The sequence below is a fragment of the Wyeomyia smithii genome, chromosome 2 (assembly GCF_029784165.1).
Source record: "Wyeomyia smithii strain HCP4-BCI-WySm-NY-G18 chromosome 2, ASM2978416v1, whole genome shotgun sequence".
NCBI lineage: Eukaryota > Metazoa > Arthropoda > Insecta > Diptera > Culicidae > Wyeomyia > Wyeomyia smithii.
In genome coordinates this window covers 162916730-162942364 of record NC_073695.1, presented here as the reverse complement: position 1 = coordinate 162942364, position 25635 = coordinate 162916730, and the positions used below count along the sequence as shown (strand labels likewise).

Genomic DNA, 25635 nt, shown 5'->3' with positions numbered 1-25635 from the left:
AGAGTAAGTTGCTAAAAATGTAAATGTAAATGTAAAATGTAAATGTAAAAAAATTATAAAAGAATAAGAGTAATGAACAAAAAATTTTTTGAATTTTTTGTCCATTTACTAAGGTTTATCCAGAATCAATATATTATATTTCAATATTGTTAGAAGATATTTTTCATTTTCAACTCAACAAATACGTATATTAGCTGTCTTCGTGATACAGTGAATGTAATTGTTGGTAGGTAAATGAAATAACTTGTCAACCAAAAAATCAAAAATGACTTTTCACACATTTTATTTTTAGAGAAAGATTCATATAATAAATTTGATTTAATTAGAAATAAATAAGACAAAATCATTCATTATAACAGTGTAGGTATTGTTGAATTTGAGAGACTTTCTTGGGATTTGGTTTTTGAGGAAGTAAAATTACGCTTGTTCCGTGTCAAATGAATGGTTCTTGAACAAAAAAGAGCATTACAGGCACAATATCGCCAAGGAACAATTCCACCAATAATGTACCAGTTTTCATATATTTTTTAAATTGTCATTTTCGATTTGGCTGAAACTTTGCATCGAAGTTTGTATGGGCAAAAGATGCCATTTTGTGCTATTGGTTTATTTTTTTGAACCATCATTTTTGAAATGCTATGTAGGGAAGGTATTGATCTGGGAGGGAGAAACGAATACTACACTCAAAACAGAGAACACGCACATGCGTCGTTTTCTGATAGCGTGTAACTATCTTCTTGCTGTAACACATGCATGACTCAAACGAAGTTTTTAGAAACATAAGGAATACTAAATGTGCAAATTTTACAGACTAATTTTCCGAGTCTGTGTTTTTTTTTTAAATTTGCCATTGTATAAAAGTTTCTTCGAAGTTTTGAGTTCGACCGTGATGAAGTGTGTTCAAAATTGTAAGCAAAGCCTTAAATCCAAAGAAGCGCAAGTTTGATAATCGCAATACACTAGCATGATTGTTACTTAAAGATTATGAAATTTATTATTTCACGTCAAAACAAATCAAAATATTTTGTAAAACGACAATGAATACAAAAACTGTTTGCGAAGAATATATTTTCGAGCAACGTGATACCGTTTTGTTATAACAATACTCATTGCAAAAAAAAATGCTTTTTTTCCTTGGTTCAAATTGACAGTCAATGACAGCTCATTCTGGTTCATTTTGACGCTCACACAGCTTCGTATCCGTTTCTCCCTCCCAGGTATTGATGATTACAAATATGTTTAAAACAAAAACGGTTTGTTTGATCGGCGTGACATCTTCGGCAAAGTTGTAGAAAACAATTTTGTATCTCCGAAAAAATACACTATTAAAAAAACAGTTGAAACAAACATTCAAAATCAATTATCTAAAAAGCTCATTTTTGAAAAATCTGATTTTTTTTCATAAAAACTACAAAAGACATGCTAAACATTGATGGCTGTCCGATCATGGAGAAATGAGAAACGAAAAAGGTGAAGTTTCCCAAAAAAATGGAAAAAAATTAAAGCCAAAACGGTTTTGTTGATTAGTGCGATATGTTCAGCAAAGTTGTAGACAGTAAATTTGAGCTTCCAAAAAAAATATACACTGTGAGAAAAAAGGGTACGGTTTTGAAAAAAAAACAAAAATATAATTAAAAAATGAACATCTCTGAACACTCACTCTCTATGAACCTAACTTTTTTCCACAAAAGCTACACGTTATAAGCTAACTAAAAATGTTCAACTGAACATGGAGAAATAAAAAATAAAAAAAAATTTTAAGTTGTGAAATAATACAAAAAATACCAATCAAACAAACCGTTTAGATGCTAAAAATATTTTTATTATTGAAAAGACTCAGCACAGGAAATAGCAAATAGTAAAAAGGAAATAGTCGCGATTTTTGATTTCTGTCAGCACAAAACCCAGGACATCAAGTTTTGAGACTATGTTCCGCGCGGATTGTCTAATTATGATAAAAAGTATATTTTTAGCATCTGAACGGTTTGTTTGATCGGTATTGTATATTCGGCAAAGTTGTAAATAATAATTTTGTTCTTAAAAAAATATACACTGTAAAAAACCGAAAAAAGTCTGAAAAAAAGTTTGTTTCATTTGATGTTTCATTTGATTAGATTTTTTTTTTATTTTTCATTTTCTCCAAATTTAGTTGAATATATTTTCAGTTAGCTCATAACGTGTAGTTTTTGTAGAAAAAAAAATTTATAAAAAGCGAGTGTTTTGAGATATATGATTTTTAATTACATTTTTGGGTTTTTACAAAAGATACCCTTTTTTCTCACAATGTATATTTTCCCGGAAGCACAAAATTACGGTCTACAGCTTTGCTGAAAATATTTTACTGATTGAATAAACCGTTTTGGCTCTAATTTTTTCCATTTGTCTGGTAGTTTTTTATGAAAAAAAAAAACATTAAAATAAATTTTTTCAATAGTGTATTTTTTTCGGAAAGACTAAATTAATATCTACAACTTTGCTGAAGCCAACACATCGATCAAACAAACCGTTTTTGCTCAAAAAATAGTTGTAATCATCAACACCAATATAGCGTTTTAACATAGCTTATCAAAAATGATTCGAGGTTCGAAAAATAAATCGTCTATGCTAAGTTTCAGCAAAATCAAAAATAGTCGATAAAATTGGTTGCCCGTTTTTTTTCGTGGAATTGCACAAGTGTAAACGAAATTCGAAGCGCTGCTTCGAAAAATGAATCGTTTGTAAGCAAAGATATTCATCTTGGCATAAAAAACAGTAATGGCTGCAAGCATTTTAGGCGAATTTCCCTCGTTAGGAAAACACTACAATTAGCTCTGAAACAATGAAAGAGGTAAATACTTGAATACATTCATTATCAGGTAACGATTAGTTTGGTCTGCCATTCGCCAATCATTTTCCTAAATGATAGTACTAAGGGCCTCTGATGAAGTGTTAATTCTAATTTATTATTGTAGTTCATTAATTCAACTCGTTATAAAAAAAGTAAAAGTGATAGAAATACGTTTCATGCAACTCAGGGGACCAAAATCGGTACAGCTGTTGCTGAAAAAATCGAAATAGTATATCGACCTACACTTTGTTACGAAACTTTTGAAAGATCCTTCGGATCGAAATACAGCACAAGACCTTTCAAAGGCAACCGCAAGCGTTCAAACCGGTCCAGGCATGGCTAACGAAATGAAACTGAGTCGTTTCATATCTATAACAGACTAGCTGACCCGGCAAACTTCGCCCCGTCCATTTGTTTTCTTCATTAGAAAATTTTTAACATTCTAAATTGATTCCTCATACATTTAAAGATTGATTTTGCGATATGTTTATAGTCTGCAAACGCATGACGCATCGGATATTAGATACGTTATAACTAAAAGAACAAAACATTTGAAATGATTGGTTTTATCGGAATGAAAACATTCACGCGTTTAGGCTTCTGTACATCACATTAATTCTGTGAATACCTGTTTTGATTGGTATTCGGTAATTTTCAGCTGTTTTCCAGAAACATGAAGTCGTCATCATGTATTTCAAAATGGGATGTGGAGTCAATATCGAACCTATGGGCATCATTCTGGTTTTAGGAAGACCCATATTGGGTGATAATCGGTCAGTCGGCTGTTTTCCAGAAGCCGAAAGTCGCCATCTTAGAATTTAAAATTGTATCTGGGGTCGCTTTCTTGAGTTTGCAGCATCCCGATTTGGTCATTATCGGCTGTTTCACGAACACCAGAAGTCGCTATCTCAGATTTTGAAACGGTGTTTTAGATAGATTTTTGGTTTTCGGATATATCCGTATTGGGTGGTATTTGGTAACTTTCGGCTGTTTTTAAAAAACCAGAAGTCGCTATCTTGGAATTTAAAGTGGTGTTGGAGATCAATTTTGCGCTTCTGTGCATCATTCTGGTTCCGGAGATACCCATATTGAGTGGCATTTGGTCATTTTTGGCTGTTTTCCAGACACCGGAAGTCGCCATCTTAGAATTCAAAATCACGCCTGTGGTCGATTTTTGCTGCTATGCATCATTCAGGTTTTAGGAATACCTATATTGGGTGGTAATTAGTCATTTTGGGCTGTTTTCCAGAAACCGGAAGCTGCCATATTAGAATTCAAAATGATACCTGCGGTTGATGTTTTGCTTCTATGTATCATTAACGTACCGGAAACGCCCATATTGGATGGTGTTTGGTAATTTTTCAGCTGTTTTCCGAACACTGGAAGCTGCCATCTTATAATTGAAACGGGATGTAGGGTCGATTTTTTGCTCCTGTGCATCATCCCGATTTCGGAAACACCTATACTGCCGTTCCAAGCATAACTGTCCCAGCGTCCATAAGGTTTGCACATAATATGGGACAGTTATGCTTGGAGCGGCAGTATATTGGACGGTATTTGATCATTTTCGGCTGTTTTCCAGAGACCGCCATCTTAAAATTCAAAATCATGCCTGCGGTCGATTTTTGCTGCTATGCATCGTTTAGATTTCGGAAATACCAATATTGCGTGGTTTTTAGCCATTTTTGGCTGTTTTCCAGAAATCGGAAGTCGCCTTCTTAAAATTCAAAATGTCTGGGGTCGATTTTTTGCTTCTATGCATTATCCCGATTTCGGCAATACCCATATTAGTATGTATTTGGTCATTGTCGGCTGTTTTCCAAACACTGTAGGTCGCCATCTTGGATTTCGAAATGACATGTGGTATCAGTTTCTGGCCTCTAGTCATTATTATGGTTCCAGAAATACCGATGTTGGATGGTCTTCGGCCATTTTTGGCTATTTTCCAGAAGCCAGAAGCTTCCATCTTGCATTCAAAAATAGCGTCTGACGTCAATTTTTGGCGATTGTGCATCATCCCGATTATTTCAGGCTGTTTTTCGGAGAAATTGGGTGGAATGTCTGCTTCATTTGTATGGGATCCTTCCCTCTCCCTATCCCTTCCAGAAAAGGAAGGAGTGTCAAACTATCATAGAAACATTTATGGTTCCTAAAAACCTTCACGTGCCAAGTTTGGTTCCATTTTCTTGATTAGTTCTCGAGTTGTGCAGAAATTTGTGTTTCACTTTTAAAGGTCCCCTTTCCTTCAGAAGGAGAAGGGTGTCGAACCACCATTGAAAGATGCCTTGCTTCAAAAAAACCTTCACATGCCACATTTGGTTTCGTTTGCTTGATTAGTTCTCGAGTTGTGCAAAAATGTGTGTTTCATTCGAACCCCTCTCTTCCATAAAAAGAAGGGGTGTCAAACAACCATGAAAATATTTCTTGCTCACGAAAACCTCTACATGCCACATTTAGTTCAATTTGCCTAATTAGGTCTCGAGTTGTGCAGAAAGTTGTTCATTTGTATATGACCCCTCTTTTTCTGATGAGGGAGGGGTGTCGAATCACCATGGAAATACTTCTTGCTCACAAAAACCTTCACATGCCAAACTCGGTTCCATTTGCTTGATTAGTTCTCGTGATGTGCAAAAATTAGTGTTCCATTTTTATGAGACCCCTCCCTTTCAAAAGAGGGAGGGGTGTCGTACCACCATGGAAATATTTCTTGCTTCCAAAAACCTTCACATGCCAAATTTGGTTTCGTTTGCTTGATTAGTTCTCGAGTTGTGCAGAAATTTGTGTTTCGTTTGTATGAGACCCTTCCTTCAAAAAGAGGGAGGGGTGTCAAACCACCATGGAAATATTTCTTGCTCCTACAAACGTTCAGATGCCAAATTTGGTTCCATTTCACAGTGTTTTATTTTGCTGATTTCATGCGAAAAATTAAAAGCGTCTTCAAATTTGATTTTAGTGATATACTTAATTCGGAAGAGTTTTTATGTTTTTTATTGTGCTTCTTTTAAAATGTACGATTTAGAGATTAACTCACCTAGAAGTGATATGGAAAATTTATTTTTTCAGGACAGTGAGATAGACAGCTAGTGTCTTCAGAAAAGTTGTGGCAAATGGTTTCACTAGCGGCTTTGGCGAAGGTATTGGATTTCTATCTCTTATGTTAAAAAAGATATCAAAAGTTTTATATGCAAAGTTCACCCAAATCATATTTTTAAATATAACTTTTTTCCTGGATTTTCTACATATTTTATACCTTCTGCAAAATTATTAATCAAACAGAAATACACCTTTTTGCTTAACATTTGATCTAGCTATGGTTCAAAATAAAAAAGTTACTCAACCTTTAACGGTTTTTCAAGGGTTAGTTCAACTTCAAATTACTCAGCCGTACGCAAAAATACGCAGATAACTGTATGATTTTCTGAAAGCATGTCTATTCTACTTCCAAAAGAATATAAATCATTTGTCTAATAGAGTCTTTTCGATTGTTTCAATGAAAAAAATCTTTTGCATGAAAATTCTGACTTTATCAAATAACTTTTTTATTTCTAAATATTGCGTTTTCCAATATTCAGCAAAAATATAAATCCAATAAAATCGCGTAATTTTCTAGAAGGTCATAAAAATATAGAAAATCATGGGAAAGAGTTATAACAAAAAATATGAATTTTTGGTCAAAGTTCAACGCATGACATCATCTAAAGTGAATCAAAAATCGTATTTTTTCAGTTTATTCTTCGTTTTCTTCTCCACTGCCATGTTCGAATTGAACTAGAAGAGTTTTAGCATCTTCTGACAACTCTTTCGTATTAAGTTTTGGCCAACCTCGAGCTTCCGTCATCATTGGATCCGAAGAAACCAGCAACCAGTGCATGAGATCCTCATTCGCACTCTTTCTAGATATTTTTCGGGTGTGGTATTCTCGATATCTGTTAATTAAAAAATAAATCACCGAATGGATTAAGAACGTGAGTGAATGTTTACCGTTTCCACTCTTTATTTTTTGCCTCTTGTGCTTCCTCTGACAGCTGTCCAAAAGGGACCAAAAAGTGTTCGATAACCACCGATCCGTGCATAAGTACTTTATGCACGCTCGACGGTAGATAGTACCAAGACCTTGTTACTTGGTACTAGTGGAAACGGTAACCATTTTGCCCCAGAAACCATTTGCCACAACTTTTCTGAAGACACTAGCTGTTTATCTCATTGTCCGGAAAAAATAAATTTTCCATATCACTTCTAGGTGAATTAATCTTCAAATCGTACATTTTAAAAGAAGCACAATAAAAAACATCAAAACTTTTCCGAATAAAGTATATCACTAAAATCAAATTTGAAGATGCTATTAATTTTTCGCACGAAATCAGCAAAATAAAACACTGTGCATTTGCTTGATTCGTTCTCGAGTTGTGCAGATATTTGTGTTTCATTTGAATGAGACCCCTCCCTTTCAAAAAAGGAAGGGATGTCAATCCACCTCGAAACTATTTCGTGCTTCCAAAAAGTTCCACTCTTCAAATTCGGTTCCATTTGCTTGATAAGTTCTCGAGTTGTGAAGAAATTTGAGTTTTACTTGTATGAGACTCCTCCCTTCAAAAAGAGGGAGGGGTGTTAAACCACCATGAAAATATTTCTTGCTTCCAAAAACCTTCACATGACAAATTTAGTTCCATTTGCTTAATTAGTTCTCGAGTTGTGCAGAAATTGTGTGGAGGGGTGTCATACCACCATGGAAATATTTCTTGCTCCCACAAACCTTCAAATGCCAAATATGGTTCCATTTGCTTGATTGGTTCTCGAGTTTTGCAGAAATTTGTGTTTCATTTGTATGGGACCCCTCCCTTCCAGAAGGGGGAGGGGTCTCAAACTATCTTAGTCACCTTCCCCGGCCCCTAAAATCCCTACATACAAATTTTCACGCCGATCGGTCCAGTAGTTTCCAAGTCTATAAGGATCAGACAGACAGACAGAACTGCATTTTTATATGTTTAGATGGTCTGAGAGGCCTGTTTAGAAAGCTCCTTTTTTGTAACGAATATGAATGATTTTATTAAACCTATTGCCTTTTTTTCCTTTTTAGAACATGCACGAGAGGCCCTAAGAAATGGAAAACATCTTACAAACCGAGAAATCAGGATTCAGATTGAACCACGCGATAACGTGGATACTCGCATTTCCCCAGATAAAATGGATAGAGGTATGTATCGAAAAAACTCACTTTTATTTATCTATCTTTAATTCTTTTTAATAGTATTTCATTCTTAACAGGTTACGATACATTTTCATGTTGAGAAGTTTGCCAATGCCGAACCGCACGTTGTTTGATGCCGAAATGAAATGAAGGGATCATTATCAAAAGCCGCCTGCGTCGGTTCCTGCTCGTCTGATAGTGACGTCAGGGAGTACGATGATGAAGCCAGCCAGATCAAACAGTATTTAAAATTGCTGTTTAAAATTCAAGAGGACAAGTACAATTACGATAACTATGTGAAATCTCTGGTTCATGCTTTGCAAGTGTGTAGTTTTTCTTTACATTCATGCTTTTTAATGATATCCTTACATTCGCCGTAAAATGTCCGGCCTGGATAAAATTCGGCTAAATTGCGGCAATCGGACTCAATCTGGGATACGTTATTCAACGTACGAGTTGCATATCAACAAGGGTCGTGCCATTTAGAACACCTTTCGCGAGGATTATCTGATGAAAACTAAAAAGTAGGACTTACGAGGTTGATAATCTGGCTATTTACTAATTTGTTTTCGTTTTAGATTTTAATGCGTTCAAAAGATTGGTGCAAATGGTTCAGCAGGTGGTCGAAATTCCTTCAAAGAATATGGAGAATTCGTACAATAAATACAAACTGCTTGGCGAAAAGCACGAAGATGTCGCGAGTGTCGTTCCGTGACTTAGTTGCGACGGTGAAATCTCCGGCTCCGGAACTGGCTGTGAAGGTATGCCCAATACAGTGAATTGTTTATATAACATATATAAAACAGCCCAATACAGTGAATTGTTTATATTTTATTTAAATTATATCGCTGACTCGTTAATAAATAATGGTATAATTATTATTCTTAATATTTTGATTTTTATTTAAAAAAAAAACCGAAATTTTTCTATTTTTTCTGCAGGAATTTTCAATGCTTGAGTTGGGTAGTTTGAACTTAATTTTGGGTAATTTTTACTAGAAACCCTGAACTCATTGTTGAGTACTTTTAACCCAACTTGTAGTTCATACCGGATTACCCAATTTTGGGTACTCTGCATTTAACCTAATTTTAGGTAGCTGCAGTAATGGTCCGAATTGAGTAAAAAGAACTTAATTTTGGGTAAATTTAGTTTTCTGTGTATACTGTAGGCAATGCAGCCAAATACGCATCTGCTAAAAACAAAACAAAAAAAAAAGAATAATCCAATTGATTCCGAAACGGCTAACTGGCGACGCAGGCATGGTATGTAAAGTATTCCTACCGACGTCAGTCCACTGCGCACATGAGTGATGGGACAACTCGATATAACGCAAAATAAAAAACTAAACATAGCAAACACATATAGCAAATTTCTTTATTCCACGGGGTTAGTGCCAACTTTCGGGTGGAATAAAAAAACGATCTCGATCTACGATCTAAAGCCTTGCGTTGGTGTGCGTGAGACCATGTGCAATGTAAACATAAATAAGACAATCCACGAGACAGTTGCGATCAGCTGATTTCAGTCTGTTTTCAACTTATGACAGCTTTACGTATATTCCATCGGTCGCAACTTGGATGCAACTCGGATCCAGAAGCGTGAAAAAAATGTTATCCGATCGGTAGCTCTTGTATTGCGGATGCCAATCCTAAATACAACAAGAACAAATCATTTTTGATATTATTGCCGACATTAAAAGATTTCTGTTTTGGTCGTGTTTTGGCTTTGCAGCTTGAAAAACAGCAACAATAACAAACGCATCCGTATATTTTTCCACTACGTCGATGACAAAATTCGCCACCCGACTCCTGCTTGTTTTCGATGGCTTACTGAAAATTCTGATTAAAGCACTTTCGAACTCGGAATCCAAATCTAAATCCGATTCCAAAAATTCCATAACAAATACCTTTGCTGCAGCAATTATTTCTCTCTGCGTTCCATGATTTCACTGCACAGACGACAACACATTTTTCTTTTGTTTTCAGCATCACCCGCGTGTTTTGACCGTTTTGACAGATACGATGTAATAGTATTGGTGAACCCACTCGCAAAACTGACAAAAATCACAGTGCGAACCTGTCTGTTTTGCAAGCGCTTCCAGGTCAAAACTGGGTCAAGATCGAGCGAATAAAGAAGGGTTTTGACAGCAGTTAGTGCGCTTTCAGGTCAAAACGAGGTGAGCTGGTGGAATAAAGTAATTCGCTAATAAACCCGATCATCCTTACATAAACTGCGATCACGCAAGCGAGCTCCAAAATCAGCCTATGCGAAGCTGCAGAAAGAACGAAACTCTCCCTCGCTTGGACACCGCCCGCCGTTTGAATCGAACGAAAAAGGATGTGTGTATGTGTGGATGATTGCAAAGAGAAAGAGAAACAAAAACAGAAGAAATTACGAACTCGCGACAATCCTCTAGTCTACACCCTTAAGTTTCAGCACGCACTGCAAGGCCGATACCATACCGAGAAGGATGCGATGCTAACAGCGTCTCTTCTCACTTGAGGGAATAGAATCAACAATGAAAAGTGACGCGCATCAAAACACATCCCGAGCCGTTTAAATGCAGTCCGCGCCGCATCGGCCCAATTGGTCGTGAGAAAAAAAATCTCAAAACCGGCCTCCACGAAGCTGCGGTCACAGGCATGGATGCCACAAACACAGACCAACCTGTAAAATACAGAATTCTGAACAAAATTCCTAAACAGGTATATGTATACAGATTTTACATCCAGACATTAGCAAAAACATACTAATTCCTATCCAGATCTTATACAATTTTTAAACCGAAAATCTGTAGATTTTGAAATTTAAAATACAGATTGAGATATGGCATCCCTCGTCACAAAAATAAAAGAATTTTTCCTCTTGCTTATCAAATTAAACTAATACTTATCTCGATTCTTTTTATCTGAATCATATGGTGTTAGTGAAGAAGCGTCGCACGGACGAGCAACGATCTTCCTGCACTCGCAGTTCTCTTTTTTTACAGTCCATCTTGCGCTCACTCACACAGACCTACTGTATGCACTTGCGGAATACGCGCTCCGCCACCGAAAACTGACTAAAATGCGATATTATAGCACTTTCCTCAACCGCACACGATTTCCCATTTACCGCATTTGTCTTATAGCACAAAAAGCAAACTCGTAAGGGGCCATCCACATGCCACGTGGACAGCTTCAGGGGGGGGGGGGGTTGGCTAATGTCCACGGTCCATACAATTTTTTTGGAATTTATATGGGCAGTTGTCCACGGAGGGGGAGGGGGGGGTGGTTCAAAATCGTTAAAAATCTGTCCACGTGGTATGTGGATGGCCCCTAATCGGAAACACGTAATAAATAAATCCTCTATACAGTTGAAATTTAGGAATTGTAGAAATTCATCTCATATATTTCTGCTAATTCAAGCTTGTTTTAGGAAATTTGAGGTGAACATTTCAAAAATTTAAGTATTCTTAGTGTAGTGACTGATTTTGTTAAGTGGTTAAAACAAAAAGTGGTCCGCTAGTGATGAAAAAAACTTTGGTTGGCTGCTGAACGAGTCCCGTTGTAGCCGTATAGACCAATGCGCGGATTTTGTTTTCTGAGGTGAGGTGATTGAAATGAAAGAGTTATCGAGTGCAGATGCCCGACTGTATCAAATTTAGTGCTTTTAAGTGAGTTTTTGAGGATTATACTTTATGAGGAATCTAAAGTGAACTAAGAAGAATCCACTCCATGGATTAGTAGATTGGTTTAACAAGAAAATATGCGTTTTTTCCTGTTTTCAATTGTGTTTCCATGTTGAATATTTATATGCTATGAGCTGAATTGGTAAAGTGTTTTTATTTTCTACGAATATGCTACTTTTTCGAAAAAATAACATTTTTCCTTAGAAAGAAACATAAGATTTATGAAAAGGATTAAATTTCACGAACTCTTACTATGGGTGGAAAGGGGGTCGAAAATTCATAAAAGTCCTTTGTGGATGACGCCTTAGACATTTTCAAATAAAAATTTAAAAATTCAAGTTAAGAAAATCAGAAAATAAACGAAAAATTTGAAATTTATAAAAATTATTTTACCTACAATTTTCTAAACATGAATTTAAAACAACTTGTAAACGGATGCATTTAGAAAGCTAAACCATTCTTGCTGAAACCAGACCAGTAGATGGAGAAGGTCTTTCAAATTTGATATAAATGCGCACAGTAAATAGTGAAAAATGACAATGCAACATTTATTTTGTAACCGCTACAGGGTTCCGTCACATTAAGTGGCATATTTAGAACCCGAGAAGAAGCCGGTCTTCTACCGGATTCATTCCATGAAGCTAGCAAACACCACTAGAACACAGCTTTCAGCCGTTTCATAGAAGTAAGTTAGAACTTGCTTACATTTGTAGCCAAGTCTTCCGCTTGGCTTGGGTGACAAAACTGCAAAAAGGTCACCTGCATGTGAGTTCAGAGATCGAGAGCATTAATTAATCGCCGCTCTTAGCTCTCCTGGTCACTAAAGCTTTCATTCAAATAGAATGAAATGGCCATAGAATGGCTTAACCCTCTAGTGCCCAGTGCCGCCTTCAGACGGGCTTCAGTTAAACCTCTAAAAATTAACTTGGGCACTAGAGGGTTAGGAAAAAGCGGGAGAGCAGATGGAAGTTAGGCTAACGGTGAGTTGATTATACTTAATCAAATCTCCGTTTAGACGTAATTTTGCACAATCGAGTGACCGTGCGTACAGGATCTTTGTGTTCCGCATCGGAAAATATCATCGGTGGGGGATCCGGAGCGCTCCTGCAATTTGTTCAAATTAGCAGATCCTTTGGTCAACAGGGAGTTCAATAGACTTTAAAAAAGTTGAATTTAAAAAATTCTTGATGAACGATGTTTCTGAAATTTGTGGTGGAGCCTACTACAACCTGTACTTTTCTGTAAAACAAAACTTCATTTGAAAATCTATTATGTTTATAAGAAATTCACAATACGACTCTGAAATTTTTTTTCAACGAAATGTATAATACAGTCCTACTTCGATATAAGGTACCTCGATATAACGTAACTTTTACTTCGATATGAAAGTCTCGATGAATCTCCCAGATGGTCTTGAGGTACAATGCTGGCCTAACAAGCCAGTCGTCTTAGGTTCGGCTCGGTAGAGACCAAGCATGGAAAAGTTCACTCACTGGCAATATTTCATGCAAATGTGTTCTTTGATTTATCAGTTATCGTTCAACTATTTCCACTCGCGTACAAGTTTTCCATAGAAACGCTGCTGATTGTTTTTCGCTTCTAAGTGTTCCGAATACCACAGAAGGAGACTGAATGATTCAAACACGATAGTATTTATTGTATCCAAGTTCACTTGCATTCAACATTATCGCGAGAAGCTTTGAGATATTATCGCCAGTGATACAAAATTATGAATCCAAATGAACGTTAGATTGCGTTCAATTGTTTGCTTGCCGGAGCAAATAGGTATCAACAATGCTTACGGAAATTGTAGCATGGTGCATTAGCATCTTATACTTAAAATCACCAAGAATCATCGTGGTATATCACGGTGAAAGCACGACGTGTAGTAGCCGAATTACGCCTACAAGCAACCAACATTTGAAAGAATCATTGCGATCGCTTGAGTGCAATCGTTTACGATTCTTTCGTGAAACACTCGCTATATGTTGCTCGCTCCGCCTAAAGCAGGCATTACTGAAACAAAATCATCAAAGAAAGCTACCATATATTTCTTTGCTCTAAGTTGTCTCTTGCAAGCTTGAGAATGTGTAACTTTTAATAGCGATGGTTTGCTAGGATTGAAAGCTTATAAATAGCACGTTCAGAAATGATACCCGAATGATTGTTATGCGATACGAGTTTTTCCATCCTTGGTAGAGACTGTTAGTTGTCAGTAGGATCGTAGCGCCAGCCCCGCAATTGTCCTGTACTCTTAACAGTCGACTTCGAAGTCTGTGTATAAATGAACAGAAGGCCAAGTTCGGAATCGGGCTTTGCTTTTTCTTTACTTCGATGTGACGTAACTTTTTTAAATATCTTAAAATTAAAGTACAGCAATGATTCTGTGGTGTATAATGTTTCGAAATAATGTTTTAGTAAGTTTTAAAACCAATAAGTATCGTAAAATGGGGTAAAATAGGCATTTTTTGAATGTTTTGTAACTGATTACGTTTGTTTACGAAAACGGTCTTAAAGGGGCATACGACAGGTTTATATATACTGCTAGGGGAAATAAGTTTTTGCGCACCTTTGAGTAACCATCAAGAACATTGAATCGATGAAAAAAAAATCCGTGCTTCGATATAACGTTTCTCGATATAAGGTAACAAAAAAGTTGCCTTATATCGACGTATGATTGTACAATAATTACGGTTACTTACCTAATGCATATACATATCCACCCAACGGTGCTACTCCTCCTAAACATAAAAAAAAAAAACAAACATTATTTAAATTTTTGCCACTAGAATAGAACAAAAGCTTTCCTGCTGATCTGTATTTCATCATTGGCGCTACTGTCGTCCAGGAATCTGATTTTGGAGAATAACATTCTACCTAAAAATGAGCATAAAACTAATCGTTGGTAAATTTTGTTTGTTTGATAGATCTTACTGTACTCAAGCTTGTTACACCATCATAACCTCCACAGACGTACACTAAATCGTCTAACGCAGCCACACCAACCGCACTTCTCTTGCATCGCATTGCTTTTCCTTGTAGGGCCAAATTATATGATCAATGCGGGTGAATAAAAAGACTTTGAAAAGTAATCCTACCTTGACTCCATTTTTTCTGTAAAGGGTCGTACACTTCAACAGTTGAAAGCCTACAAAGGAAATGTGAAATAACATCTAAGAACCGATATCAATTAATTAAATCCTAAGTCAACATCAGAGTGAGCGGTTGTCAGCCTTAGGCTAATGATATCACCTAAACACAACCGTTAGCGGGTTTTGCATTCATTTTATTTACCCTTAATCTTGTCTAGCCCCCTCGTGGCAAGCCACTATTTAAAAGAAATTTTAGATATTAATTTTACTACAAATGATGGTATTGAATCTGAAATGATTAATTTTCTTCAAAAGTAAGATATCATGCAACTCGTCAATTTAACACTAACACTGGGTTTAAGACCTTCCAGTTGGTCTCGAGGTACGATGCTGTCCTAACAAGCCAGTCGTCGTAGGTTCGAGTCTCGGCTCGGGAGAGACTGTTAGTGTCAGTAGGATCGTAGCGCTAGCCCCGCAATTGTCCTGTACATCAAACAGTTGGCTGCGAAGTCTGTGTATAATAAACAGAAGATCAAGTTCCGAATCGGAATGTAGCACCAAGGCTTTGCTTTGCTTTGCTTACTGGGTTTAAGTTCAACTATTAACCATAACTGCAAAAGCATTCTCCGTTCAGTATATCATGGAAACACTTGAATTGGTCGGTTGCATGTCAACGAATCCTCATCTCGCTACGGATCCACTGCACAGAATAAAACTTTTTTCCCATCATTTGATCATTTCAATTATATTGTAATGATTCATTAATTTACTTTTTAATTTAAATGAGAGTTTGATTTTTCTATTGTATGATGTTTCATTTCAAGTATGTGCATGAGAAAAAAGGACCAATGAAAACTTACTAGGGCAAACAGATACACAGGTAAGTCTTTTATTAAGTTAGAAACACTATTCAGGGCATCTTCAGCGATGGTCTATTTTTGAAACAACTTTATACTAGATTTACACCAGCGAAACCTGAATAAAACCAGCTGATATAGACCAACTTTTCGTTCTCCGCACCGGTGTTGTATATCTTGTTGTTTCAAACCGCTGACATCTGTCACACTGTCAACAATTAAATACCCCATGCTATCAGTTAATGAGACTTGTTATAATAAAAAGCACTTAATATTCAACAAACGGAAATTCGATAATTTTTTCGCACATTAAACGATTACTTTGGCAAGACACTTTATATCTACAAGACTTTATGGATTTGATGATTTGACCCGAGCGTCAGTGACATTTCTCAGGATGGATTGGTATGATCGAAAAATTTCTGCTACAAGTAGGGCTTCGGAGGATAGAGAAAAATATTTGATCGCGTAGATGTTCATCTTCCGTTTTCGTCTCATCAATCTTTCAAAATCTTGCAGTTCTTTAAACTTAGGTTGGGTTTTGAGGATATTGGGTGGCATTGCACAGCTCGATTCGAACGATTTTCGCTATTTTCGAGTAGGTCACATACTGCCAGTTATGCTTCAAGCTAAAAAGGAGCTGTCATTGTCATTTGTCCTGCAGCTCATCTAACCCGCAAAGTCGAAAAAATACGAAAAACGAAACATAACGCCCCTCAGCGATCATTTAGTTTTGTTCGAGTTGCTCGAGACGAAATGCGCAATGTCATCCCAGCATTTTGAACGTTTTCAGTTCACTGTCTTCGAGGAACATTTTTCTGGCCTCTCAAGGTCTCCTCTAATCCCGCTATAATTAAGGTGATTAACAAACAGCCAACATATTTGTCATCCTGGTGGCTGATGGTTGCAAACCAAGTAGTTGAACCTACGGTTATGGTCTTTCAGAATTCCTCCTTTTGCTGGTCGGTTTTCATGAAGCCAAAAACGACAAACCTGTTCATATTCTTCTTCAGAAAAGCCACAAAAATGAATTGTGAATTGTCATAAAAAATCATTGTTTTGTTTATTCCCCAACACTAGCAAAACGCTTATATGGAAATAGCTAAAAATGAGGTATTAAATTAAAATATGACATTTTACCCACCTATTGGTAGCGTACAAAGGGTTTAAGAACGATCTATTCCTTGTTCCAAAAAGTGACAAAAATAGACCAAAACGTATACCAGTTTCATTTTTTTTTCAATTGAGATCTGGTATAAAACAAAATTTACACCACCGGTGCAGCAGTGAATTAGAGTTTGTTCCAAAAAAATAGAACAAAACAACGATTTGGATCACCGCTGAAGATGCCCTTAGTCGGTAATGTACTGCTACTATTTCGTTTTGTAATAACTGTTACACATCAACTCCATAATTAAAAAAAAAAATTAAATCGCATGCTTTCCAATTGACCGGGGCAAAACGCCCCAGATGCAGTATTATATGCTCCATGCAGAAGCTTCATATGCCCCTACTACAGCTCAGCACTACAGTCCCTATATTAACAGTCTGGCGGAATCCGCTATCGGAGGGGGGCGTTTTGTGTGAGCCGTTTTGGAACAGAGTGGTCTATGTGCCATAGACCAAATTTTTCAAGAGAAGTAATTTTCGAAAAAACTCTGAATAAAATTCTGCTCAACGGATTCTTTCAAATAAAATGTTCTAATATGAAGGTTATAAATTGGTTTAACATGGGAATACATAAAATTAAGAATTTCTTTGCGAAACAAGTGATTTTATCTCACCAATGTACATAGACCACTATATATATAAAAAAAAAGGTTAAAAATCCTGCGACGAAGAAAGTTAAAAATAAGGGCGACGCACTCATCCTTAAGACAGAAGAGTCAAAGTACTCGGAAGTTCTTAAGGCAATGAGAGGCGATGCGAAGCTCAAAGATCTGGGGGCAGATGTGCGTAGCATCCGCCGATCCCGCAAGGGAGAAATGATCGTCGAGCTCCGCAAAGAAGCCAGAAACAAGGGCCCAGCCTATCGGGCATTGGCCCAAGAGGCGCTTGGAGATAGAGTGCAGGTTCGGGCACTCACGTCGCAGGTAACCCTACAAATTAAATACCTGGACGAGGTCACCGAGTCATGCGAAGTCGTGGATGCCCTCAAGGAGCAGTGCGAAGTGGTTGTGGCACCAGAGGCAGTTCGACTGCGCAAAGGCCCAGTAGGAACCCAGACCGCCACTGTCAGGCTTCCGTCAGTAGCGAGGCTCAAAGTGGGCTGGTCAATGTGCCCACTAAGTATCTACCAGCCGTCGGAGGTCTGCTTCCGATGCTTCGAGCAAGGACACAAGTCCTTTAGCTGCAAGGGGCCTGACAGGAGCTCCCTATGCAGGCGGTGCGGCGCTGCAGGCCACAAAAGCAAAGACTGCGGAGAGCCCCCGAAGTGCTTGGCGTGCACCGGGAAGCGTGACGCAAAGCACATAATGGGAGGCCCGAGGTGCACGGCCGGTAAGCCGACTAGCAAGCCACGGGCGTGAGAGTGACACAGCTAAATTTGAACCACTGCTTCGCGGCTCAGCAACTGCTATACCAAACAGTCACTGAGTCGTTGTCGGACATCGCCATAATCTCGGACCTCTACCGAATTCCTTCCGGAAACGGTAACTGGATTTCGGACGGGTCCGGTATGGCGGCAATATGGACGACGAGCAGGTTCCCGGTTCAAGAGATAGTGTCAACTTCAAACGAAGGATACGCGGTTGCCAAGGTGAACGGAGTGTACTACTGCAGCTGCTATGCTCCGCCTCGTTGGTCTACCGAGCAGTTCGCAAGGATGATCGACCGAGCCACCGGAAAGCTGATCGGTCTATCACCGTTGGTAGTGGCGGGCGACTTCAACGCATGGGCAACTGAGTGGGGAAGTCAACGCACAAACCAGAGAGGCCGGATCTTGTTGGAGGCTTTGGCGAAGCTCAACATAGATCTGGCCAACGTCGGCTTGAAGAGCACCTTCAGTAGAAACGGCACGGAGTCGATCATCGATGTGACATTCTGTAGTCCAGGATTAATCACGAACTGGAGGGTAGACGATGGCTACACTCATAGCGACCATCTGGCGGTCTGTTATAGCGTAGACTGTAAAACGAGACCGCATGTGGCGAGTAGAATTAACACTCCAGCTCCTCGCGGGTGGAGGATATCACACTTCAACGAAGAGGTATTTGCGGAAGCAATTAGACTAGAACACGAGGTGAGCAGAGCTCGTAACCCGAGCGCTGATCAACTTGTTGCCATACTTTCGCGGGCGTGCGACGCCACTATGCCTAGGAACCGCCAGCCTAGGCACCAGTCTACTGGTGGACCGACGCGATAGCGGACCTCCGCAGAGCGTGTCTTCAAGCGAGAAGAAGGATTCAACGTGCGCGAACCGACGAAGAAAGAGAAGATCGTCGAGGGGCATTCAGTTCCGCAAGAGCGGCACTTAAGAGAGCAATAAAAGCTAGTAAACGTGCGTGCTTCGAGACTGTGCGCTAGTGCCAACACTAACCCGTGGGGTAACGCCTATAGGATGGTGATGGCCAAGACTAAGGGTGCGATGGCGCCCGCAGAAAAATCACCAGCGATGCTTGAGCGGATCATAGAGGGACTCTTTCCACGCCACGAGCCAAATCCTTGGCCTCCGGCTGGCGAGTCACTTCACCGACGTTCCAGTATCTCAAACTCAGACCAGAGGTGGTCAGCCAACCTGCCGAACACCCTATATATGAGTGACGGCGTTAGCCGTGCCGAGGCAGAGGAGGCGGAAACGGTTACGAATGAGGAACTCATCGCGATCGCCAACTCCCTGAAGGTGAGCAAGGCACCAGGATTGGATGGGATTCCGAATCTGGCTGTGAAGAAGGCCATCAAAGAGGCCCCCAGAGTATTTCGGGAGGTCATGCAGAAGTGCCTGGATGACTGTACATTCCCAGAGAGATGGAAGCGACAGAAGCTGGTCTTATTGCCGAAGACAGGGAAACCACCTGGTGACCCGTCGGCATACAGACCGATATGTCTGCTCGATACGGCGGGTAAGGTGCTCGAGAAGGTTATTCTCAATAGACTGGTTAGGTACACCGAAAGTGCAAACGGTCTGTCGAGTAACCAGTTCGGCTTGCGAAAAGGCAAGTCTACGGTGGATGCTATTCTGTCCGTCACCAAAACAGCAGAGGTAGCACTCCAGCGTAAAAGATGGGGCATTCGCTATTGCGCAATCGACACGTTGGACGTGAAAAATGCGTTCAATAGTGTTAGCTGGGATTCCATAGCCCACTCGCTTCGGAAACTAGACATTCCGGTGTCTTTGTACAGGATTCTGGAAAATTATTTCCAGAATCGTGTGCTAGTTTACAGCACAGACGAGGGTCAAAAATGTGTCCCAATTACCGCCGGGGTTCCACAAGGTTCCATCCTGGGCCCGGTACTTTGGAATATCATGTACGATGAAGTGCTGAAACTAAAGCTCCCCCAAGGGGTTGTGATCGTTTGATTTGCGGACGACATCACACTTGAGGTCTACGGCGAGTCGATCGAGGAGGTTGAGTTGACGGCTTCGCACTCTATAAGCGTCGTCGAGGACTGGATGCGCTTCAAAAAACTGGAGCTGGCGCATCATAAGACGGAGATTTTAGTTGTCAATAACCGCAAGTCGAAGCAACAGGCGTTGATCAGTGTCGGGAATGGCACCATCGCCTCTAAGCGCTCCCTGAAGCTGCTGGGGGTGATGATCGATGACAAGCTCGCCTTCAAGAGCCATGTCGAATATGCCTGTAAGAGGGCTTCAATGGCTATTGCAGCATTATCTCGCATAATGTCCAATAGCTCAGCAGTGTACGGCAGCAAGCGGAAACTTCTAGCTAGCGTGACTTCGTCCATACTGAGATACGGCGGGCCAGTGTGGTCCAAAGCACTAGGTACTAGTAAACATCGGAGTAAGTTGGAAAGTACCTACAGGCTCATGTGCCTGAGAGTTGCGAGCGCGTATCGAACTGTGTCATACGACGCAATCTGCGTCCTGTCCGGCATGATGCCTATCAGCATAGCCATTAAGGAGGACGTAGAATGCTTCGATCAACGTGACACAAGGGGCATACGAGGTACTAGAAGATCATTCTCGATGATCAGATGGCAGCAGGAGTGGTCCAATTCCGCGAAGGGTAGATGGACGCATCGACTTATTCCGGATGTATCCGGATGGGTCGGGAGGCGCCAAGGAGAAGTGAACTTCCATCTGACACAAATTCTGTCAGGCCATGGTTGCTTTAGGCAGTATCTACACAGATTCGGGCATGCGGGGTCCCCCATATGTCCCGAGTGCGCGGATGCGGAAGAGACTGCTGAGCATGTCTTCTTCGTGTGCCCACGTTTTGTACATGCGCGGAGCGACATGATGGTAGTGAGCGGGCCAGACACCACTCCGGACACCCTAGTTCGGAGGATGTGTAAAGACCCAAACATTTGGAGAGCGGTTTGTACAGCCGCCTCTCAAATAGTTTTAGAATTGCAAAACAGGCGACAGGTTGACCACCGACACGCCAGTGTTAGCTAACGGCCAGTCTCCAGGTTAGTTAGCTAAGTTAGCAAAAAGACCTAAAGAACCTAGCGGTGGTGCCGGGGAGTATTATGGGCTGGGGACTGAAGGGGTTTTAGTGGGTCCGGTCACTGATTCAAACCAACCTCACACTCCCTGAGGTTGGTCACCTCAGGGGTTTGGATGCAAATTTCCCCTTCACCTGAAACAAAAAAGTTGACTGTTTAAACACGAATGCGATCGCCTTCCGCAGTCAACTTGTCTGCTCGGCATAGTACAGCGATCGGCCGGAGAAAGAGCAGTCAAAGTGGAATTGAAATTTTTTTTAGTTCCTAGGTGGCGGTCATTCGCTATGGCAGCGCTCGTTTCTTCCGTTCAATCTTTCATTATGTATACGTTCAAGGCACAAAGTGAATAGGGCAGTTGGTACCATTTCTACAGCTTCGCTGGGTTGCGGGTCAGCGAAGACGGCACCGAAGGCGGGAAGTAAATAATGAAATAACTTTCGGTCGCTTGCGCGGCAATTAACACACATGTGATTTACTATTTCTTAATTGTGTGCTTTGCATCTGAGGTGGATGGCCTTTAGATTTTTTTGTGACTCGTGGTTGTAGCATATCCTGCGCTGCGAAAGCGGCTCGCCCTACCGCAGTTTAATGTACAGGTCTACTGTAAATTAACCCACGGCAAGGCGAACCGTCTTCGCAGCGCAGGCCGTGCCAGTATGTTTTTAGTCTCACAGTCTTTCGTGAAGATGTAAAAGAAATAATATTTTCTAACCAATATTTGTGTTGTTGCGAGCACGAGTGGTTTTTTTTTTTTTTTTTAAGGGGGAATTTGTTAGTAGCTTAAGTATTTATGATAAATATTAGTAAATAATGAGTATGTGTGTCCAATCACAAATGGTGACTTCTCAACACTGTTAGAAATTTGTAATTTTAATTGTTAGGATTTGTTTGCTTTCGCAATTAGGACTTATAATTCGTAGGGATTTAAACCTACTTGTCAGAAAAGGGGAAGTAAACTTACAACTAACTTAATTGCTAACTTATTGGCTATAAAGAGAGCTTATCGTAGCAATTGAGGATTGCAACGATTTTTGTCGAAAATTGTTAATAATTTTATTTGACATAGCTTCTAATGGTTCAACACCAGTAAGTCTATGTAATTCGAGTGTACCAAACCAAGGAGGACGCTTCAAAATCATTTTCAGAATTTTATTCTGAATCCTTTGGAGCGCTTTCTTCCTTGTTGAACAGCAACTTGACCAGATCGGTACAGCATAAAGCATTGCTGGTCTAAAAATTTGTTTGTAAATCAAAAGTTTGTTCTTTAAACAAAGTTTAGAATTCCTGTTAATGAGAGGATATAAACATCTCGTATATTTGATGCACTTGGCTTGTATACTCTCAATGTGCTCTTTGAAAATAAGTTTTTTATCATAAATTAGTCCCAAGTACTTAACCTTGTCGGACCAACTTAAAATAACCCCATTCATCTTGACAACGTGATTATTGTTTGGCTTGAGGAAAGAAGCCCTAGGCTTATGCGGAAAAATTATCATTTGAGTTTTAGAAGCATTGGGAGAGATTTTCCACTTTTGCAAGTAGGAAGAAAAAATATCTAAACTTTTCTGCAATCGACTGCATATGACACGAAGACTTTTTCCTTTTACGGAAATGCTTGTGTCATCGCAGAACAATGACTTTGTGCATCCTGGAGGCAAATCAGGAAGATCTGAAGTGAATATGTTGTACAGGACTGGACCCAAGACTGAACCTTGAGGTACACCTGCTCTGACAGGAAATCTATCAGATTTTGAATTCTGATAGACAACCTGCAGAGTTCGATCAGTAAGATAATTTTTTAAAATTTTGATTAGGAAAATTGGAAAATTAAAAGTTTGTAATTTCGCAATCAAACCTTTATGCCAAACACTGTCGAATGCTTTTTCTATGTCTAAAAGAGCAGCTCCAGTGGAATAACCTTCAGATTTGTTAGCTCGTATCATATTAGTAACTCTGAGCAATTGATGAGTTGTGGAATGCCCATGGCGAAATCCAAACTGTTCATTTGCAAAAATTGAATTTTCGTTGATGTGTGACATCATTCTGTTAAGAATAATTCTCTCAAACAGTTTACTTATTGAAGAAAGCAAACTGATTGGTCGATAACTTGAAACTTCAGCTGGGTTCTTATCCGGTTTTAAAATGGGAGTAATTTTTGCATTTTTCCATAATTTGGGAAAATATGCAATTTTGAAGCAGCAATTGAAAATTTTCACTAAAAATTCCATTGTGCTCTCAGGGAGATGTTTGATTAGTATATTAAAGATTCCATCGTCACCAGGTGCTTTCATATTTTTGAAATTTTTATTAATTGATCTAATCTCATTCAAGTTAGTTTCAATTATTTCTGCAGGTGAAAAATTCTGGGAAGAAATTAAATCAAATTGACGTGTGACTTCATTTTCAATTGGACTCACAAAATTCAAATTTGAGTTATGAACACTCTCAAACTGCTGAGCAAGTCTTTGAGCCTTTTGTTCATTTGATACAAGAAAACGTTCACCATCTTTTAAAACTGGAATAGGCTTTGAAGGTTTCTTAAGAATCTTCGACAGCTTCCAAAATGGTTTTGAATATGGTTTCAATTTTTCAACTTTAGTCTCAAAATTTTGATTTCTCAGAAGAGTAAATCTATGCTTAATCTCTTTCTGTAAATCTTTATAAATAGTTTTAAAAACAGGGTCACGAGAACGTTGATATTGACGTCTGCGGACATTTTTCAAACGAATTAGAAGTTGAAGATTTTCGTCAACTATTGATGAATCAAATTTCACTTGAGCCTTTGGAACAGAATAATTCCTGGCATCAACAATTGCAGATTTTAATGCTTCCAAAGCGGAATCAATATTCACTTCGTTTTGCAAATCAAGCTCATTATTGAAATTTCTCTCAATATGAGTTTTGTATCTTTCCCAATTAGCCTTGTTATAATTAAAAACAGAGCTCATAGGGTTTAAAACTGATTTATGTGATAAAGAAAAAGTTATTGGAAGATGGTCAGAATCAAAGTCAGCATGTGTGATCAAATCACTACATACATGACTTTGATCTGTTAGCACCAAATCAATTGTTGAAGGGTTTCTTACAGAAGAAAAGCATGTAGGACTATTCGGAGACAAAATAGAATAGTATCCTGAAGAACAATCATTGAATAAAATTTTGCCATTGGAATTACTTTGAGAATTATTCCATGAACGATGTTTAGCGTTAAAATCGCCGATTATGAAAAATTTCGAACGATTTCTAGTGAGTTTTTGTAAATCACCTTTAAAATAATTTTTGAGCTCGCGTGTGCATTGAAATGGTAAATATGCTGCGGCAATAAATAAAATCCCAAGTTCAGTTTGAACTTCAATTCCCAAAGTTTCAATAACTTTCGTCTCAAGATGGGGAAGAGCACGATGTTTGATTCGGCGATGAATAACAATTGCAACTCCACCGCCGGAACCCTGAATCCTATCATATCTATGAACCACGTAATTGGGATCATATTTTAATTTTATGTTAGGTTTCAAAAATGTTTCAGTAATAATTGCAATATGCACATTATTTACTGTTAAAAAATTAAAAAGCTCATTCTCATTGGCCTTCAATGAGCGAGCATTCCAATTTAATATTTTAATTGTTTTATTTAAAATCATTGCTAAATTTTAAATTAGAAACAATTTTAATAGTAAAATTTGTGCCTATTTGAATGGCTTCAAACATTGATTTTGCCTGCAACATGGCGTTCATAAGATCGAACATTGCCTGTTGCAAAAAAGAAAGTTTACCTGCCGTAATAGGCCCCAGGCAGTTGACATTAGAAAAAATATTTTCGGTAGCAATATTAGCTGGAGTGATAGGTGTACAATTATTTTCTAGCGTGTTTTGCTTACCCATATTAACGGTCATTTTCGAACTACCAACACTAGGCGGTATAATGTTCGAACTACCTGTAACCTGTGCATAAGTTAAACGGGTATGCAAAGGAGTAGGTAAACTATGCGTCACTGGTACGCTTGGAGAATTTTGTTTTGAAGTTGGTTTTAATTGAGAAATTGAATTTTGTTTACCTTGCCTTGCCTTAACAATTGCTAAACGGACTGGGCATTGATAAAAATTTGACATATGGTTGCCGTTACAATTCGCACAGCGAAAATTTTTACTCTCTTTCACAGGACATGTGTCCTTTTTGTGAGAAGAGTCTCCACAATTAAGACATTTTTGGTCCATGTTACAGAATTTGGAACCATGGCCATAACGTTGGCAAGTACGGCATTGGGTGATATGCTTTTCACCTCCGCCATACTTCCTATAAATTTCCCACTTTACACGCACATTATACAAAGCATGTGCTTTTTCAAAAAATTTTAAGTTGTTAACCTCATTGC

General features: G+C 38.9%; 1 protein-coding gene and 1 long non-coding RNA gene across 5 annotated transcripts in view; one reads left to right on the top strand and one right to left on the bottom strand.

Annotated features, from left to right (window-relative positions):
- The window catches only part of LOC129726115 (uncharacterized), a 46292-nt gene extending 37535 nt beyond the window's left edge, over window positions 1-8757 (top strand). The window contains exons 2-4 of the long non-coding RNA XR_008728247.1: window positions 7905-8021; window positions 8093-8539; window positions 8594-8757. This is a non-coding gene — a long non-coding RNA (uncharacterized LOC129726115). The remainder of the gene's footprint in view (window positions 1-7904; window positions 8022-8092; window positions 8540-8593) is intronic.
- The window catches only part of LOC129726106 (kelch-like protein 18), a 205762-nt gene that overhangs the window by 94608 nt on the left and 85519 nt on the right, over window positions 1-25635 (bottom strand). For 3 of the 4 annotated variants that reach the window (XR_008728241.1, XR_008728242.1, XM_055682758.1), the window contains exons 6-8: window positions 14784-14833; window positions 14620-14720; window positions 14388-14562 (exon numbers count right to left, since the gene is read on the bottom strand). Coding sequence is in view for 2 of the 4 variants with exons in the window: in XM_055682758.1 (XP_055538733.1) it covers window positions 14388-14562; window positions 14620-14720; window positions 14784-14833 (326 nt within the window). In the remaining 2 variants the exon portion in view is untranslated. The remainder of the gene's footprint in view (window positions 1-14387; window positions 14563-14619; window positions 14721-14783; window positions 14834-25635) is intronic. The other variant, XM_055682759.1, reaches the window with a different exon arrangement.